This window comes from Schistocerca gregaria, chromosome 2 (genome assembly GCF_023897955.1).
Source record: "Schistocerca gregaria isolate iqSchGreg1 chromosome 2, iqSchGreg1.2, whole genome shotgun sequence".
Lineage (NCBI taxonomy): Eukaryota > Metazoa > Arthropoda > Insecta > Orthoptera > Acrididae > Schistocerca > Schistocerca gregaria.
In genome coordinates, this window is record NC_064921.1 from 363,632,389 (window position 1) to 363,650,453 (window position 18,065).

The 18,065-nt window shown below is 43.6% G+C and overlaps 1 protein-coding gene across 2 annotated transcripts in view; it reads left to right on the forward strand.

The window, feature by feature from the left end:
• LOC126337077 (uncharacterized) overlaps positions 1–18,065 on the forward strand; it is a 327,185-nt gene that overhangs the window by 263,770 nt on the left and 45,350 nt on the right. For both annotated transcript variants that reach the window (XM_050001423.1, XM_050001424.1), the window contains one exon: positions 14,268–14,387. In XM_050001423.1, the coding sequence (XP_049857380.1) occupies positions 14,268–14,387 (120 nt within the window). The remainder of the gene's footprint in view (positions 1–14,267; positions 14,388–18,065) is intronic.

Sequence of the window (18,065 nt, forward strand, 5' to 3'; positions counted from 1 at the left end):
CATATTGGAAGCACAGCCTAGAGGATGAGACGACCAACCTATCTGGACAAGGCAGATGACCTGCTAGAGGATGGGGTCAGATACAGTGTCCTTGACTAGCTGGGTACTAATGATCAGAAAGACGTCTACTGCTTGGTGGGAGGTAACATCTAAATGAAAATACACAAGCTCCTTTAAATCAATCTTGGGGTCCAGACCAATGAGCAGCCTGGATAAGGTGTCTGCATTGGTATGACACCCACTGGAATGGATGTCATGATAGTATTTGGAGAGGAAACAAGTGTGCTGCTGCAACCTGTGAGCCACCTTGGTGGACAGACTGAATAATGACACTAATAGCTTGTGGTCCACAGTGAGTTGAAATTTGCTGCCGTACAAGAAAATGTGAAATTTAGTGACCACATACACAATGGCCAGAGCTTCCTTCTCAGTGCGAGAGTAATGGACTTCTGTGGACTGAGAGTTTTGGATGCAAATGCAGGTGGCGGCTCCAAACTCTCTGCATTCCAATGCAGGGACTGCCCCCACATCATACTGCGAGGCATCTGTAGCCAAAACAAGTGGTTTATTAGGATCAAAAGTAGCAAGACACAATGCTGACTTGAGGTGGTCCTGCACCATAGAAAATGGCTGCTCACATGCAAGAGACCAGACAAAGGAAGCACCCTTACAGAGAAGGTAGAAAGAGTGCACAATTATGGGTGCCTCAGGAATGAACTGATGCTCAGAGACAGTTTTACCCAAGAAAGCCTGCAGTTTATGCGATGACAAGGGATGCAGCAGGTCTGTAATAACCTTGACTAGACTCTTCATGGGTTGGACATCCTGCCATGATACTGTGTCACCTAGGTACTAAAGAGAGGGTTGAAAAAATTTATTTCTGTAGATTGCAATGCCCAAAGTTTTTCAAAAAGCACCCAAAGATCATGCAAGTGGTTGCTCATAGTATGTCTGGTGATGACAATGTCATCCAAGTAGTTGAAACAGTGCATAATAGTGGATGTGATCTGTCCCAGTTGGTGTTGAAAAGTTATAGGAGCACTTACCTTGCCAAACATTAATCATTGGTAATGATATAGAATGAAAGGTGAACTAGGAACCATGATGTGCTTGGGCTCCTTATCCAAAGCTAACTGGTGATATTCTTCAAAAAGTTCAACTTTGGAGAAGAATTGACCCCTTGCTAAGCATGTGGACAATTCTTCCAGATGTGGCAATGGGTATGTGAAATTTGAAATGGTTTTATTCATCTCATAACATACACAATTTCAGAATACATGTCTGATGTACAGGAGACCTTTCAAGGTTACTATTTGCTTATTTAAAATTTTGTCACTCTTACACTAATACTTTCTGGAGAATTTACTTACTTAAAATATGCCAAACTTACAGTATTTACATCTACTATAACTAGCATAAATTTTTTATTCTGTTTTAGGGATCCAGCTCAAAGTATCACTTTGTCCTTCATGAAATCTTCCACAGAGTAGTAGCATTGTTCAATTAGAAAATCATGTAACTGGCTTTTTAAGATATTTATCTTCATATTCGTTATGTCACACCCTTTTATTATGTTGAGAATTTTCATGTGTTGCCTACAGGCTATGAATTCATGGTGACCTTAAAATCACTGCAAAGTTGAAGTTTACCAGAGAGTTTCATTGTGATAACAAGGGGTATGGCTCATTAACTAGAGAAAATGGGAACCACAACCCCAAAGTATGTGAGATGGTACTGCTCCGCCTTGACTGCACCCTAAGCATTTTGCAAAAATATCATGAAATTTGGGGCACAGAGATTCCACTAATTGATAAGGATATTGGCAGACACCAACTGTATGTAGTCCATGGCTCAAAAGCCAAAGGCCTGAAAGGCATTAGACTGAAAAGGGTGCTGAACTAGCAAAGTGAACAACAATAAAGGTAATAGGCTGAGTTACTGATCTATAAAAGGTAAAGCCAGCTGAGAACTGACAAAGCAAAGGGATTTACTGTTTACCATATCTCCATATGAGGCTGTTTACCAGCAACAGCAGAGGAGAGCCGAGGTCCGAATATGTTTAGGCATTGAGCAGGGAATCTGCCTCACCAGTGTCCATGCACAGGCACAGCTTTCATGAGAGAACAAAAAACATGATAAAAAGCTTGCTGGACACCTGATTAAGTACTGGTCCTGACAACCTTTCCTAGGTATCCATATCCATGTTCTCTGATACTCCATTCTATGCCATTGAGTGGCTGACTACCACAATGTGGGCTTTTTTTTCCACTTACAATGGCCCAGTGCTGGGGACACTCTGATCTGTCATTCTGCGAATTACAGAGCCGCCAGATCAGCCAGCTTGCACTAGCACTTTGTCCTCCTTGGATGCATTGGATGCAACTGGGCTATCCTGCACTTCTGTGACATCGCTCCATGCTTCCAGCTGCCAACCAGCAGCATGAGAGAGCTCATTTGACTGGGCAATGGACAACAACTCATCAAGAGAAGGGTTTTCTAATTGGAGGACCCACTGCTGGTCTTTTCTTATTCAGGGAGCAGTGGATTGTAGCTTCGTGAACGATGTCATCCCATTCAACTCTTCTTGGCTTGGAAATGACTAAGTGTAACTGGCGGTTAGGCCATGGAGAGTCACATTCCAGGCACAATAAGACTGATGGGCTGTTTCTTTCATTGGTGGCCATGATGTGTATATGGCAGTAATAATAGAAAGACAACAATGAGCATAAATTGTGAAAAGACTATGAAGAAGATTCCTGTAATGGGGCCATCTGCTACAACATGTGATACAAGATGGGAGAAGTCCATGACAAAAACAGTTCACAACATACCTCCACATCTGTAAAGTGGAAGGCATGGAAATGTTACTGTAAGCTGTGTTTGTACAATTCCCATTCTGCTGCCACCACCTCAAACAGTGAAAATGGAGGGGAAGCCTAGCCAGTGACGATTGGGGATGGGGGAAGCAATGCTGGCATGGCCTGTTGCATGACCATAAGAAGTTCCATCTGTTGTTGTACCAACGTTTGAAGCAGAGCTTGAATGTCACAAAAGAATGCAAAAAGCAACCGCACACCAAAATACTGAATGTGAAAAATGGTCCTACTCATTGCCATTGTGTTCTGACTACAAGAACACACAGTTCATAACAATCACAACACTTTATTACTTCAAGAATACCGGTAGAGGAAAACACTTGCTGTGGAGTGGCTTTACTACTATTCCAAGACATACATGCTGAATGTCAACATATGACTGAGAGTGAGACTGGCCAGGTCCAACTCATTGAGCCTTCTTCTGGCCAGTAGAGTGTACTATGGAGAGGCTGTGTGCACATCTGAGAGTGGATACCTCTGCTGGTGCTAGCATCTTATGACTTCTGTGGCACACCGTACAGCTGTGTGCCTGGATCGTGGGTGTGCAATCCTACACAGGTCACTACAAACGCCATGCTGTTCAGCTTTCATGTTTAAAGTGTTGTCTCTCCAGTGTTTCTTTCCATGTAATTTTTCTTGAATTATTAAGGACTTATAGCAGTTGTTCGTCCAGTTCCTGGTCCCTTGCACTTCATAACAATGATACAGTTTTTAGCACTGTTCATTCTAACAAGGAATATAAGATTATGTTACTGCCTGGGGGATATGTTTTTTGATAGAGCCAACTGCTAGGGTGGGAAATATTTTGTAGCCATCTATCTTTGGTCAAGTCCATCTGATGTCATTTTCCAGTTCCAGTTAGCCTTCCTAAAACTCTGGGTAGGGGAAGGGAACAGCTGATGGGAATGGTTATACCTAGTGTGATAACAACTGGTTAGTGTTGCGGTTTGTGAAGTTGTCCTCTATATCTCTAATAGCAGGATTTACTTGAGTTCGTATGCTTAACATAAAAAAGAAATTGTATTTTATTACTCTCTGCCCAGTCTACTAAGGTTACACCTTGTCAGTTGCTGTTGTTGTTGTTGTTGTTGTTGTTGTTGTTTACACGGAGTTGGTGCATAGGTTAAAATCTCTTATACATATACAGTAGTTGTGGAAAATGGGAAATTGGACAACTGTGCATTTGGGGTTTATGAATATTAACAATTGCCATTTCTTCAACTGTTACAGCAAGAACAAAAATATCTTGTGCGGAGGATGAACATATTATTAAGACATTATGAATGTCTTTTCTAGTGCACGCCACTTAAAAACTATTGTTTAAGAAGATTAAAAAGGATTTATTGGTGGTTCACTCCTATCCCAATGCCTGACAACACAAAATGAGTTCTATGGAGAATCTGACTTCTACACATCATCAGAAACTTAATACTATTTGTGTGAGGAAGCACAATAAAAGTGTTTCAACATTGCTTGCCCACAGTAGCCTATGAATTGTTTGACACATTACATTTACATGTTTGTGGTAAGTTTTTATTAGTTTATACATGGAAAATGTGTTTCCAATTTTTTAAGTATTCCACATCCTTTAGGACCATTTCACTTGGGCTCTGTGGTACCTACCCAACTGTATTGGTAGTCTGAATGTAAAACATATAGGAATAAGGATCTACCACATTCAGAATCTGTCTTAGAAAACTATAAAGGTGTTTTTAAGCTGTGTTTTTAGGATTCAGAATAGTATCTTTAACAATATTTACAGTAGGGACACCTTAATTTACCAATATGTAAGTTTCCTTTGTATATCATCGTAGATGAGGCATTCAGCTTTCTTCACAAATGCCTTGAAACTATTCTTACAGAATCAGATGACACAGAAGTCAAGAATACTGCACACCTTTTTGTCAAAGTGAAGAAAATCAGTAGACCGCACATTTAGTATGTTAGCATCTGAGTCCAGAGCTACAAATATGGCAATGTGTTGCAACTCTTCCAAAGCTGATGTTATTAAAGCTATTTGCATTTTACGCAATGTTGTCTGAACATGTTATGGAACATTTTCAGGATCTAAGTGTACAAATACAAGATGAAAATTAAATTACAACAAAAAGAGACAACTTCACAATATAATAAACAATATTTTTGCATGTTTTTGTTTAATGGTGTTCCATCCCATCACATATAGATATTGCATTCACCTAACACTTTCAGACATGAATTATGGTGCAAAAACCTTTAGTAGCAACTATTTCACAAGACAATGATTTAGGTACTTCAGCTGCTACTTATACTATAAAATATGTTACTGTGGGAAAAAAATGAAATGTCAAACTCTAAATCACCTTGTATTCCAATGGTTAATGGCAACAGTAGTGCACCATACGGATATCTGCATGACATCACTCCGTAGTGCCACTTGTAGCTACAGACAGACATGATGCAAACCAAGAAGGGGCATGAAACAGGACCTCATCTCTAATTATTTAGGAATAAAGGATATGACTCCCTGAAAGGCAGAAATGCTACTTCTTTGAAGGTACACAAACAAAGTGTTTTTGAGGGGGGGTGGGGGGTGGGGGGGGGGGGGTGTCATGTGCGCATGGTTTTTCCTACAAGCTTGGAAAAGGAAGTACATTCCAAAAGCTAGCCAAGCTCTGTACCTTCTGTTTGTGTACCTATCAACAACACAGCACTCAACCAGAACTTTCTGTATGTTACAGCACCACATCTCTCCCACTCACTCATGCCATGCCACTTCTGTCAGCAATGTGCCTGAAGCTTAGTGGGAGAAACAATAATATGTTCTATTTCGCTCTTCCTCCTCAAGAGAAGAGGCATAAGCTTGTGGGGATGTAACTCCATGGAGTTGCCCGGAACAATATCACTGCCCTGAGGTAGCTCATCTAACCTCTCTGGATCTGCAATTAGTTCTCTTTGATTGATGTTTGTGACAGCATTCTTTGTACCTTGCAGGACAATAAAATACACTCCTGGAAATGGAAAAAAGAACACATTGGACACTGCGAGAGGGCTGTACAAGCAATGATCACACGCACGGCACAGCGGACACACCAGGAACCGCGGTGTTGGCCGTCGAATGGCGCTAGCTGCGCAGCATTTGTGCACTGCCGCCGTCAGTGTCAGCCAGTTTGCCCCATGGCATACGGAGCTCCATCGCAGTCTTTAACACTGGTAGCATGCCGCGACAGCGTGGACGTGAACCGTATGTGCACTTGACGGACTTTGAGCGAGGGTGTATAGTGGGCATGCGGGAGGCCGGGTGGACGTACCGCCGAATTGCTCAACATGTGGGGTGTGAGGTCTCCACAGTACATCGATGTTGTCGCCAGTGGTCGGCGGAAGGTGCATGTGCCCGTCGACCTGGGACCGAACTGCAGCGACGCACGGATGCATGCCAAGACCGTAGGATCCTATGCAGTGCCATAGGGGACCGCACCGCCACTTCCCAGCAAATTAGGGACACTGTTGCTCCTGGGGTATCGGCGAGGACCATTCGCAATCGTCTCCATGAAGCTGGGCTACGGTCCCGCACACCGTTAGGCCGTCTTCCGCTCACGCCCCAACATCGTGCAGCCCGCCTCCAGTGGTGTCGCGACAGGCGTGAATGGAGGGACGAATGGAGACGTGTCGTCTTCAGCGATGAGAGTCACTTCTGCCTTGGTGCCAATGATGGTCGTATGCATGTTTGGCGCCGTGCAGGTGAGTGCCACAATCAGGACTGCATACGACCGAGGCACACAGGGCCAACACCCGGCATCATGGTGTGGGGAGTGATCTCCTACACTGGCCGTACACCTCTGGTGATCGTCGAGGGGACACTGAATAGTGCACGGTACATCCAAACCGTCATCGAACCCATCGTTCTACCATTCCTAGACCGGCAAGGGAACTTGCTGTTCCAACAGGACAATGCACGTCCGCATGTATCCCGTGCCACCCAACGTGCTGTAGGTGTAAGTCAACTACCTTGGCCAGCAAGATCTCCGGATCTGTCCCGCATTGAGCATGTTTGGGACTGGATGAAGCGTCGTCTCACGCAGTCTGCACGTCCAGCATGAACGCTGGTCCAACTGAGGCGCCAGGTGGAAATGGCATGGCAAGCCATTCCACAGGACTACATCCAGCATCTCTACGATCATCTACATGGGAGAATAGCAGTCTGCATTGTTGCGAAAGGTGGATATACACTGTACTAGTGCCGACATTGTGCATGCTCTGTTGCCTGTGTCTATGTGCCTGTGGTTCTGTCAGTGTGATCATGTGATGTATCTGACCCAAGGAATGTGTCAATAAAGTTTCCCGTTCCTGGGACAATGAATTCACGGTGTTCTTATTTCAATGTCCAGGAGTGTATACTGTATGATACACTAAAATGTGAGAAAATCACTGGAAAACATATTTACATAAATTCTGCAACACTCTTCCATTTTATTTAGTTCAAACAAACTGTGAGGACCTGATGTTAGATTTTCAGCTTCAAGAATCACACCCCTAAACCAGGTGAACTAGATCCATCTCAACATGGCAAGCTAAGTAAACTTTGAAGTTTATTGCAATCTTTGCTCCACTCAAATCGTCATAAGAGACTTAGCTTATTAATTACTTGAAAAGGGTATTGTTTTATATGGACTATAAACGGAAGGAGGAAGGAGGGTAGAGATTACAAGTGCGGGCATTACCCATGAGTAATTGGCTAATAATAAAGTTTTGTCTGTTGCAGAAATTGTTGTATTTTGTTGATTTTTGAAATTTATGTACATAAATTTTTTCGACCACTTGGAGCAAAACTGAAGGCTGCCCAACAAGGGATCTTTATAACAACAGTGATGATGCACTGCCAGTAATGATGGAATAAATCCAATGAAAGTGAGGAGGACTTTACAAATACAACCGGGGACATCAGAAAGGAAAGATAGTACAAGCTATTTGTGAAGTTAAGTTGTTTGTGGACTAATGTGCTTGTTAATTAATGAACAGGGAAGAAAGCAAAAGTGAGGTGGAAATGGAAGCTGCAGGATTCAGTAAGGACATGTTTAAGCCGAGTGAAATCATAGACAGTAAAGCAACAGTAAATACTGATGTTTTTCAGGCAATTTTGGCAAAACTAGAGGAAATGAAGACAGATAACAATATCAAATTTAGTGCAGTTAATGAAATGCTAAACGATTTGCAGACTACTTCAGAGATATTACAAAGCTCTTAGGGAGCACTCTTATACACATTATGCAGCACTGGTGATTTTGTTTTCTGTTGAGTCTCTATTTATTATGAAAACTTCAGAAGAACTGTTTATTTATTTATAGTAAGAGTTATGTACGTTTTTTGACATGCTCTTCATTCCAATGAGTTGCCTATCTTATGGGCATAAAAATTTACATGGTACCTAATGTAATATGACATGAAAAAGAAAGAGAAGGTATTAAATACATAGCTACTGAATAGAGAAAATGTTGTGTAGCATATTTTAAGATGATTATCAGTTATTTCAAGGTCCATATTGCAATATCTTTTGTCAGCATCTGGTGTGGTGGAAATTTTATATTGGTCTCCTAATCAATGGGTGCAAAGACTGATCTATTTTTTATTTGTGTTTCATACTGGGTGTAATTTATTTGTAGATTGAATGAATACTTATGAATCATGAACATATCTCTTTTAGATTTATAATCCACACTGAAGGAAATGAAATGAGTATCTGTTTTAGAGGGTCTGTGAGATATGATGAGTGAGTGACTGACTGGATGAATGAATGAATGAATGAATGAATGAATGAATGGAATCACTCTGCTAATTTTGTGTTAACAGTATTTAACTGAGGCATGTTACATGGGTTTCTCTTGTTCTGATTTTCTCACCTCTTCAAAGTAGATTCTGTGTTGAAAAAATAATTATTTGAAGTATATATATTCCACATGGGAAAAATATATTAAAAACAAAGATTCCAAGACTTACCAAGCGGGAAAGAGCTGGTAGACTGGCACAATAAAATAACACACAAACACACAAAATTTCTATCTTTCACAACCAACGATTGCTTCTTCAGGAAAGAGGAAAGGAGAGGGAAAGACGAAAGGATGTGGGTTTTAAGGGAGCAGAAAGACTTACCTTGGGGGAAAAAGGACAGGTGTACACTCGCGCGCGCGCCCACACACACACACACACACACACACACACACACACACACACACACACACACACACACACACACACACACATCCATCCGCACATACACAGACACAAGTAGACATTTGTAAAGGCAAAGAGTTCGGGCAGAGATGTCAGTCGAGGCGGAAGTACAGAGGCAAAGAAGTTGTTGAAAGACAGGTGAGGTATGAGCAGCAGCAACTTGAAATTAGCGGAGATTGAGGCCTGGTGGATAACGAGAAGAGAGGATATATTGAAGGGCAAGTTCCAATCTCCAGAGTTCGGATATGTTGGTGTTGGTGGGAAGTATCCAGATAACCCGGACGGTGTAACACTGTGCCAAGGTGTGCTGGCCGTGCACCAAGGCATGTTTAGCCATAGGGTGATCCTCATTACCAACAAACACTGTCTGCCTGTGTCCATTCATGCAAATGGACAGTTTGTTGCTGGTCATTCCCACATAGAGAGCATCACAGTGTAGGCAGGTCAGTTGGTAAATCACGTGGATGCTTTCACACGTGGCTCTGCCTTTGATTGTGTACACCTTCCGGGTTACAGGACTGGTGTAGGTGGTGGTGGGAGGGTGCATAGGACATGTTTTACACCGGGGGCGGTTACAAGGGTAGGAGCCAGAGGGTAGGGAAGGTGGTTTGAGGATTTCATAGGGATGAACCAAGAGGTTACAAAGGTTAGGTTAGGTGGACGGCGGAAAGACACTCTTGGTGGAGTGGGGAGGATTTCATGAAGGATGGATCTCATTTCAGGATTTGAGGAAGTCGTATCCCTGCTGGAGAGCCACATTCAGAGTCTGATCCAGTCCCAGAAAGTATACTGTCACAAGTGGGCCACTTTTGGGGTTCTTCTGTGAGAGGTTCTGGGTTTGAGGGGATGAGGAAGTGGCTCTGGTTATTTGCTTCTGTGCCAGGTCGGGAGGGTAGTTGCGGAATGCGAAAGCTGTTTTCAGGTTGTTGGTGTAATGGTTCAGGGATTCAGGACTGGAGCAGATTCGTTTGCCACGAACGCCTAGGCTATAGGGAAGGGACCGTTTGATATGGAATTGGTGGTAGCTGTCATAATGGAGGTACTGTTTCTTGTTGGTGGGTTTGATGTGGACGGATGTGTGAAGCTGGCCATTGGACAGATGGAGGTCAACATCAAGGAAAGTTGCATGGGATTCGGAGTAGGACCAGGTGAATCTGATGGAACCAAAGGAGTTGAGGTTGGAGAGGAAATTCTGGAGTTGTTCTTCACTGTGAGTCCAGATCATGAAGATGTCATCAATAAATCTGTACCAAACTTTGGGTTGGCGGGCTTGGGTAACCAAGAAGGCTTCCTCTAAGCGACCCATAAATAGGTTGGCATATGAGGGGGCCATCCTGGTACCCATGGCTGTTCCCTTTTATTGTTGGTATGTCTGGCCTTCAAAAGTGAAGAATTTGTGGGTCAGGATGAAGCTGGCTAAGGTGATGAGGAAAGAGGTTTTAGGTAGAGTGGCAGGTGATCGGCGTGAAAGGAAGTGCTCCATTGCAGCGAGGCCCTGGACGTGCGGGATATTTGTGTATAGGGAAGTGGCATCAATGGTTACAAGGATGTTTTCTGGGGGTAACAGACTGGGTAAGAATTCCAGGCGTTCGAGAAAATGGTTGGTGTCTTTGATGAAGGATGGGAGACTGTATGTAATGGGTTGAAGGTGTTGATCTATGTAGGCAGAGATACATTCTGTGGGGGCTTGGTAACCAGCTACAATGGGGCGGCCAGGATGTTTGGGTTTGTGAATTTTAGGAAGTAGGTAGAAGGTGGGTGTGCGAGGTGTCGGTGGGGTTAGAAGTTTGATGGTATCAGGTGAAAGGTTTTGTAGGGGGCCTAAGGTTCTGAGGATTCCTTGAAGCTCGCCCTGGACATCAGGAATGGGATTACCTGGGGAAACTTTGTATGTAGAGTTGTCTGAAAGCTGAAGCAGTCCCTCAGCCACATACTCCCGACGATCAAGTTCTACGGTCGTGGAACCCTTGTCAGCCGGAAGAATGATGATAGATCGGTCAGCTTTCAGATCACGGATAGCCTGGGCTTCAGCTGTGGTGATGTTGAGAGTAGGATTAAGGTTTTTCTAGAAAGATTGAGAGGCAAGGCTGGAAGTGAGAAATTCCTGGAAGGTTTGGAGAGGGTGATTTTGAGGAAGAGGAGGTGGGTTCCGCTGTGATGGAGGACGGCACTGTTCCAGGCAGGGTTCAATTTGGATAGTGTCTTGGGGAGTTGGATCATTAGGAGTTGGATCATTAGGAGTTGGATCATTAGGAGTTGGATCGTTAGGAGTTGGATCGTTAGGAGTTGGATCGTTAGGGGTTGGATCGTTAGGGGTTGGATCGTTAGGGGTTGGATCGTTAGGGGTTGGATCGTTAGGGGTTGGATCGTTAGGGGTTGGATCGTTAGGAGTTGGATCATTAGGAGTTGGATCATTAGGAGTTGGATCATTAGGAGTTGGATCATTAGGAGTTGGATCATTAGGAGTTGGATCATTAGGAGTTGGATCAGGATTATTTTTCTTCGTGGCAAAGTGATATTTCCAGCAGAGACTACGAGTGCAGGACAGTAAATCTTTGACAAGGGCAGTTTGGTTGAATCTGGGAGTGGGGCTGAAGGTGAGGCCTTTGGATAGGACAGAGGTTTCGGAATGGGAGAGAAGTTTGGAGGAAAGGTTAACTACTGAATTGGGGTGTTGTGGTTCCAGATTGTGTCGACTAGAATTTTGATGTGTTGGGGGGAGTGGAGCTGGAAGTGGGAGATTGAGTAGATGGGAGAGACTGAGTCTGTGTGCAATGAGAGGTGGTTGAGGTTTGTTGGAAAGGTTGTGGAGGGTGAGTGAGTTGCCTTTCCAGAGGTGTGAAACCAGAAGATTGGATACTTTTTTTGAGATGGAGGGTGGCATGCTTTTCTAATTTGTGGTTGGCCTGTAGGAGGATACTATGAACAGCCGGTGTGGATGTGGGAGAGGAAAGATTGAGGACTTTGATTTGGGATAGGAGTTGACGGGTGTGTTCATTGGCCGAGTCGATGTATAGGTGAAGGATTAGCCGGGTGAAGGCTACGGATTGTGCAATTTGGAACTGGTATAAGGACTGATGGAAAGAAGGATTGCAACCAGAGATGGGAACTTTAAGTGTGAGGCCTTTGGGGGTAATGCCAAATGTCAGACAAGCCTGAGTAAATAAAATATGGGAGCATAATCTGGCTAGGGTGAAGGCATGTTTGCGGAGGGAATGAAAATAAAATTTAATGGGGTCATTGTAGGTTGACATAGTATTAGAAGGTGGAAAGGGTAACACGAGGTTAAAGTGAAAATAAATAGATACATATATAGGGAGAGATAAAGGTGTGAAAAAGGTCGAAAAAGTGTTGGTTTGAGATGAGCTCTGTTGATCCTGTGCTGAACTTAGGTTGGTGAACAACAACAACAACAACAACAATGGGTGCAAAGTTTAGGTAGTTGTGTTGTCTCCAAAACACGTTAAAGGGTGGGGAAATTCAGGAAAATTTCGAAAAAATGATTGTAAATGTATACATAGGACTGGTTATGTACTCGCAGGTTATGAAAATGAGGCTAACAATTGTTTGACGAAGAAATAACGTTTAAACCTGTGGGGAGCTGCTAAAAAATGATCGGTTATGTGGGAAAAACGGGAATGGAAATAAAACAAAAGTTGTTGGAAATAGCTGAGATGATTTTTTAATGGGTGAAAGGAACTGAACAATTGGTTAATGTGTGTACTTTTATATGGTCCTATTAACATTTCTAAAATTTCATCTTTAGAATTTAAAGTACAAGTCAGCAACTCTGTGTTGTCATTGTACAGTATATATATATAAACTTCCACATGGGAAAAATATATTAAAAATAAAGATTCCAAGACTTACCAAGCGGGAAAGCGCCGGCAGATAGGCACAATGAATAAAACACACACACAAACACACACACACAGAATTTTGAGCTTTCGCAACCGACGGCTGCTTCGTCAGGAAAGAGGGAAGGAAAGGATAGGTATATACGCGCGCGCACACACACACACACACACACACACACACACACACACACACACACACACACACACACACACACACCTCCATACATACATACATACATACATGCACAGACACAGACACAAGCAGAAAGCTCGAAATTCTGTGTGTGTGTTTGTGTATTTTATTCATTGTGCCTATCTACCGGCACTTTCCCGCTTGGTAAGTCTTGAAATATTTGTTATATATAATGTGCGTGCCTGCACACATGCGGGTTTATCATATAAGGCTGAAAGAAAACTGTAGTATCCTGCCTCAGAATTGATAGCTACCTCTCTTTATTGTGTAGAGAGAGATTTTTAATGAGTGGTGCAGAGCCTATGTTGTGGGTGCCACAATTATTGATGGTTGTGTGACCTACAAAAATGCCAACTTTTGTGTTTCCAAAACAGTTAACATCTTCACCATAAAAGTTGTATGTTTTATATGAGTGTTAATCACAATAAGTATCTGTAATTATTGTGAACAGTGTACTTTCCACATTTGTTTGCTGTTCCAGTGACATTTTTTAACCTTTAAATGGGCAACAACCTGAAACTGTTAAAAAAAAACATTATCATCAGTTACTTTCAGTTAACCTGAAATTAAGTTCATGATCGAAGAAAATTAAAATACATTCATCAGTGTGAAAGGAGAGTTGATAACACATATCATATTTATTCATCTACTACATTGTAATGTAAACAATAAAAAAATCATATTTCCTATTCTCATTTGTCCTTCCCCTATAAAATTATATTGGAGCTTAAATAATTTTCTGTCTTCTGTTGCTAAGAGTTTCAGTATTTGTGCTAAAAGAGTTTGACTATTTGTTGGTGATTCATTGCACTTGGTCACTAATATATTGGTTAATGTGTGCACTTTCATATGGCCCTATTAACATTTCTAAAATTTCATCTTCAGAATTTGAAGTACAAGTCAGCAACTCTTTGTTGTCATTGTACAGTTTCCAAAAGGGAATTTTCCTTTTTATACAATTAGCCATCATTCAGTAGTTTATTGGATTTACTTCTCTAATAATGTACTTTACTTTTTGAGTAATTTTTACAGTTCTGTTGTTTGACTTATTCCGACCTTTCTACTAGCAAAAAATATCCTCAATATTTGTGTGATTATCTATGCCTAACTGAAATGGGAACATCTTTTTTCCAGTTTGGTTTGAACCTACAGATGTCTCAAAGTCCATAAAACCATTCAGAAGCAGCTTATGGAAGTCATTATATGCATTTTCACCCAACTTAAATGAGCTGAAAATGATGGCTAGAGAAGCAGGTATGATCTCTCCCTCCCTCATTCTCCCTCTCCCTCTCCCTCTCCCTCTCCCTCTCCTGCCTCCCTCTCCTGCCTCCCTCTCCTGCCTCCCTCTCCTGCCTCCCTCTCCTGCCTCCCTCTCCTGCCTCCCTCTCCTGCCTCCCTCTCCTGCCTCCCTCTCCTGCCTCCCTCTCCTGCCTCCCTCTCCTGCCCCCCTCTCCTGCCCCCCTCTCCTGCCTCCCTCTCCTGCCTCCCTCTCCTGCCTCCCTCTCCTGCCTCCCTCTCCTGCCTCCCTCTCCTGCCTCCCTCTCCTGCCTCCCTCTCCTGCCTCCCTCTCCTGCCTCCCTCTCCTGCCTCCCTCTCCTGCCTCCCTCTCCTGCCTCCCTCTCCTGCCTCCCTCTCCTGCCTCCCTCTCCTGCCTCCCTCTCCTGCCTCCCTCTCCTGCCTCCCTCTCCTGCCTCCCTCTCCTGCCTCCCTCTCCCTCTCCTGCCTCCCTCTCCCTCTCCTGCCTCCCTCTCGCCCCTTCTCCCTCTCCCTCTCCCCTTCTCCCCCTCTCTCCCTCTCCATCTCCCCTTCCCCTTCCCTCTCCCCCTCCCCCTCTCTCCCTCTCCCTCTCCCCTTCCCCTTCCCTCTCCCCCTCCCCCTCCCCCTCTCTAAATTACTTTTGTTACTAGAATATTCCCAGATACTAACGGATGTGACTGTTTCCAGTAATTTTCAGACTACTGCGTAATCAAATGGTACGTCATTTACACCTATTTATGCACAATGTGTTGTATTTCATCATGTTGAGCATGAACTGCCAATCCCATTATCAATCACTGATCCTTTATAAATTTTCCTACTTTTTGTTATATTTTTCTCTAGGTTTTTGTATACGTGTGTCATTTAATTATTGGTGGAATTTAAAAATTTGCAACTGGGACTGTGCACTGCTTTAGCCATTTAGTAATGTATATCACATGAATTCTTGTTCCTACTACTTGCTGTAACATTTTGGACCCTCCAGGCTACAGCTCATAAGCTGAAATCTCTCCCTAGCACAACTACATCAGATAATTTATTCACGACCGTTTTCAATAACTTTCTGATACGTTGCATCGCTGTGATTCCTGAGATTGATAGGAGGTGGGGTGTCTGTTCAATCACCTAGTTACCTTGGTTGAACCATCTTTCACATTATTTACCTTATTTCATATCCAGAATCTGTACCAACTGTATAAGAGTTATTGTCTTATTTACAGATATAAACATGCCTCCACCATCAGTGTCCAACCTATCTTTATTACACTCAACTCAGAATTTAAAGGTTTAGAGAGCACTTATACTAAGAATAGATTTACTAAGCAGACACTGCAAAAGAAAAAGCAACATTAAAAACATTCCCATAGTACTTCAATCCAGTTTCTCCTAGAAGAATATAGACATGTGGAATTTTCATTTCTCATTTGATAGAGCAGCCTTGCATTAATTTCATACAACATTCAGTGTGGCAGCTGCAGGTAGACACTGCTGTGGTAACCAGCACTTGAGAGGGGGGAAGATGGGTAAGGAGTATGTAGTGAAGAAATGTATACAGGCCACGTGGTCTAGGTTGATCATTCTGTATATACACTCCTGGAAATGGAAAAAAGAACACATTGACACCGGTGTGTCAGACCCACCATACTTGCTCCGGACACTGCGAGAGGGCTGTACAAGCAATGATCACACCAGGAACCGCGGTGTTGGCCGTCGAATGGCGCTAGCTGCGCAGCATTTGTGCACTGCCGCCGTCAGTGTCAGCCAGTTTGCTGTGGCATACGGAGCTCCATCGCAGTCTTTAACACTGGTAGCATGCCGCGACAGGGTGGATGTGAACCGTATGTGCAGTTGACGGACTTTGAGCGAGGGCGTATAGTGGGCATGCGGGAGGCCGGGTGGACGTACCGCCGAATTGCTCAACACGTGGGGCGTAAGGTCTCCACAGTACATCGATGTTGTCGCCAGTGGTCGGCGGAAGGTGCACGTGCCCGTCGACCTGGGACCGGACCGCAGCGACGCACGGATGCACGCCAAGACCGTAGGATCCTACGCAGTGCCGTAGGGGACTGCACCTCCACTTCCCAGCAAATTAGGGACACTGTTGCTCCTGGGGTATCGGCGAGGACCATTCGCAACCGTCTCCATAAAGCTGGGCTACGGTCCCGCACACCGTTAGGCCGTCTTCCACTCACGCCCCAACATCGTGCAGCCCGCCTCCAGTGGTGTCGCGACAGGCGTGAATGGAGGGACGAATGGAGACGTGTCGTCTTCAACGATGAGAGTCGCTTCTGCCTTGGTGCCAATGATGGTCGTATGCGTGTTTGGTGCCGTGCAGGTGAGCGCCACAATCAGGACTGCATACGACCAAGGCACACAGGGCCAACACCCGGCATCATGGTGTGGGGAGCGATCTCCTACACTGGCCGTACACCTCTGGTGATCGTCGAGGGGACACTGAATAGTGCACGGTACATCCAAACCGTCATCGAACCCATCGTTCTACCATTCCTAGACCGGCAAGGGAACTAGCTGTTCCAACAGGGCAATGCACGTCCACATGTATCCGTGCCACCCAACGTGCTGTAGAAGGTGTAAGTCAACTACCCTGGCCAGCAAGATCTCCGGATCTGTCCCCCATTGTGCAAGTTTGGTACTGGACGAAGCGTCGTCGCACGCGGTCTGCACGTCCAGCACGAACGCTGGTCCAACTGAGGCGCCAGGCGGAAATGGCATGGCAAGCCGTTCCACAGGACTACATCCAGCATCTCTACGATCATCTCCATGGGAGAATAGCAGACTGCATTGCTGCGAAAGGTGGATATACACTGTACTAGTGCCGACATTGTGCATGCTCTGTTGCCTGTCTATGTGCCTGTGGTTCTGTCAGTGTGATCATGTGATGTATCTGACCCCAGGAATGTGTCAATAAAGTTTCCCCTTCCTGGGACAATGAATTCACGGTGTTCTTATTTCAATTTCCAGGAGTGTAGTTCAGGTGCCCACTAGGAAATGATTTTTCAACATCCAATCCCTAAGTGCATGAAATGAGTAGTCAACAATTATTTATTTAGGGTACTGATATGCAGAACTATTTGTCCAATTCTGTGTGGAATTACTACACAATGAGTGTGCTATGCACCTTGTATCATGGCTAGTATGTAGAATTCACATTGTCTTTGGAAGGTATAGTTATGAGGTATGAATGTACACCATTGTACTTTTGAAAACAGAAGTATGTACAACATAAAGCTTCACAAAAACGTGGCATAAAATTTTGCAAATGAAAGAAACTCTCTCTGTTGCTGTCTTTGTTGTGAACTTGAAAATGTTCCATCTTTGTCTCTCATGTTGTAAATTTTTTGTTCACAACATATACATGATGATGGCAGTGTAAACTGATTGGTGATAAGGTATTCTTATAAAACTAAAAAATTGCTATTGAAATTGAAATCATATTTTTTTATGATGCAGCAAACTGCTGTGCTTTTTATGAGAACAGAGCTTGCCTGTTATGGTCACTTTCTTTTTTGATATTCTACACATATAATATGAATTTGTGTGAATGGATTAGTACCTTTCATAAATTTTCATTTTGTTGGCTTCATGGCCAAATGTTGGATACCTGTATCTGCTAAGAATAATTTGTTCTTTTTTTTTGAAATTCTGAGACTGAAG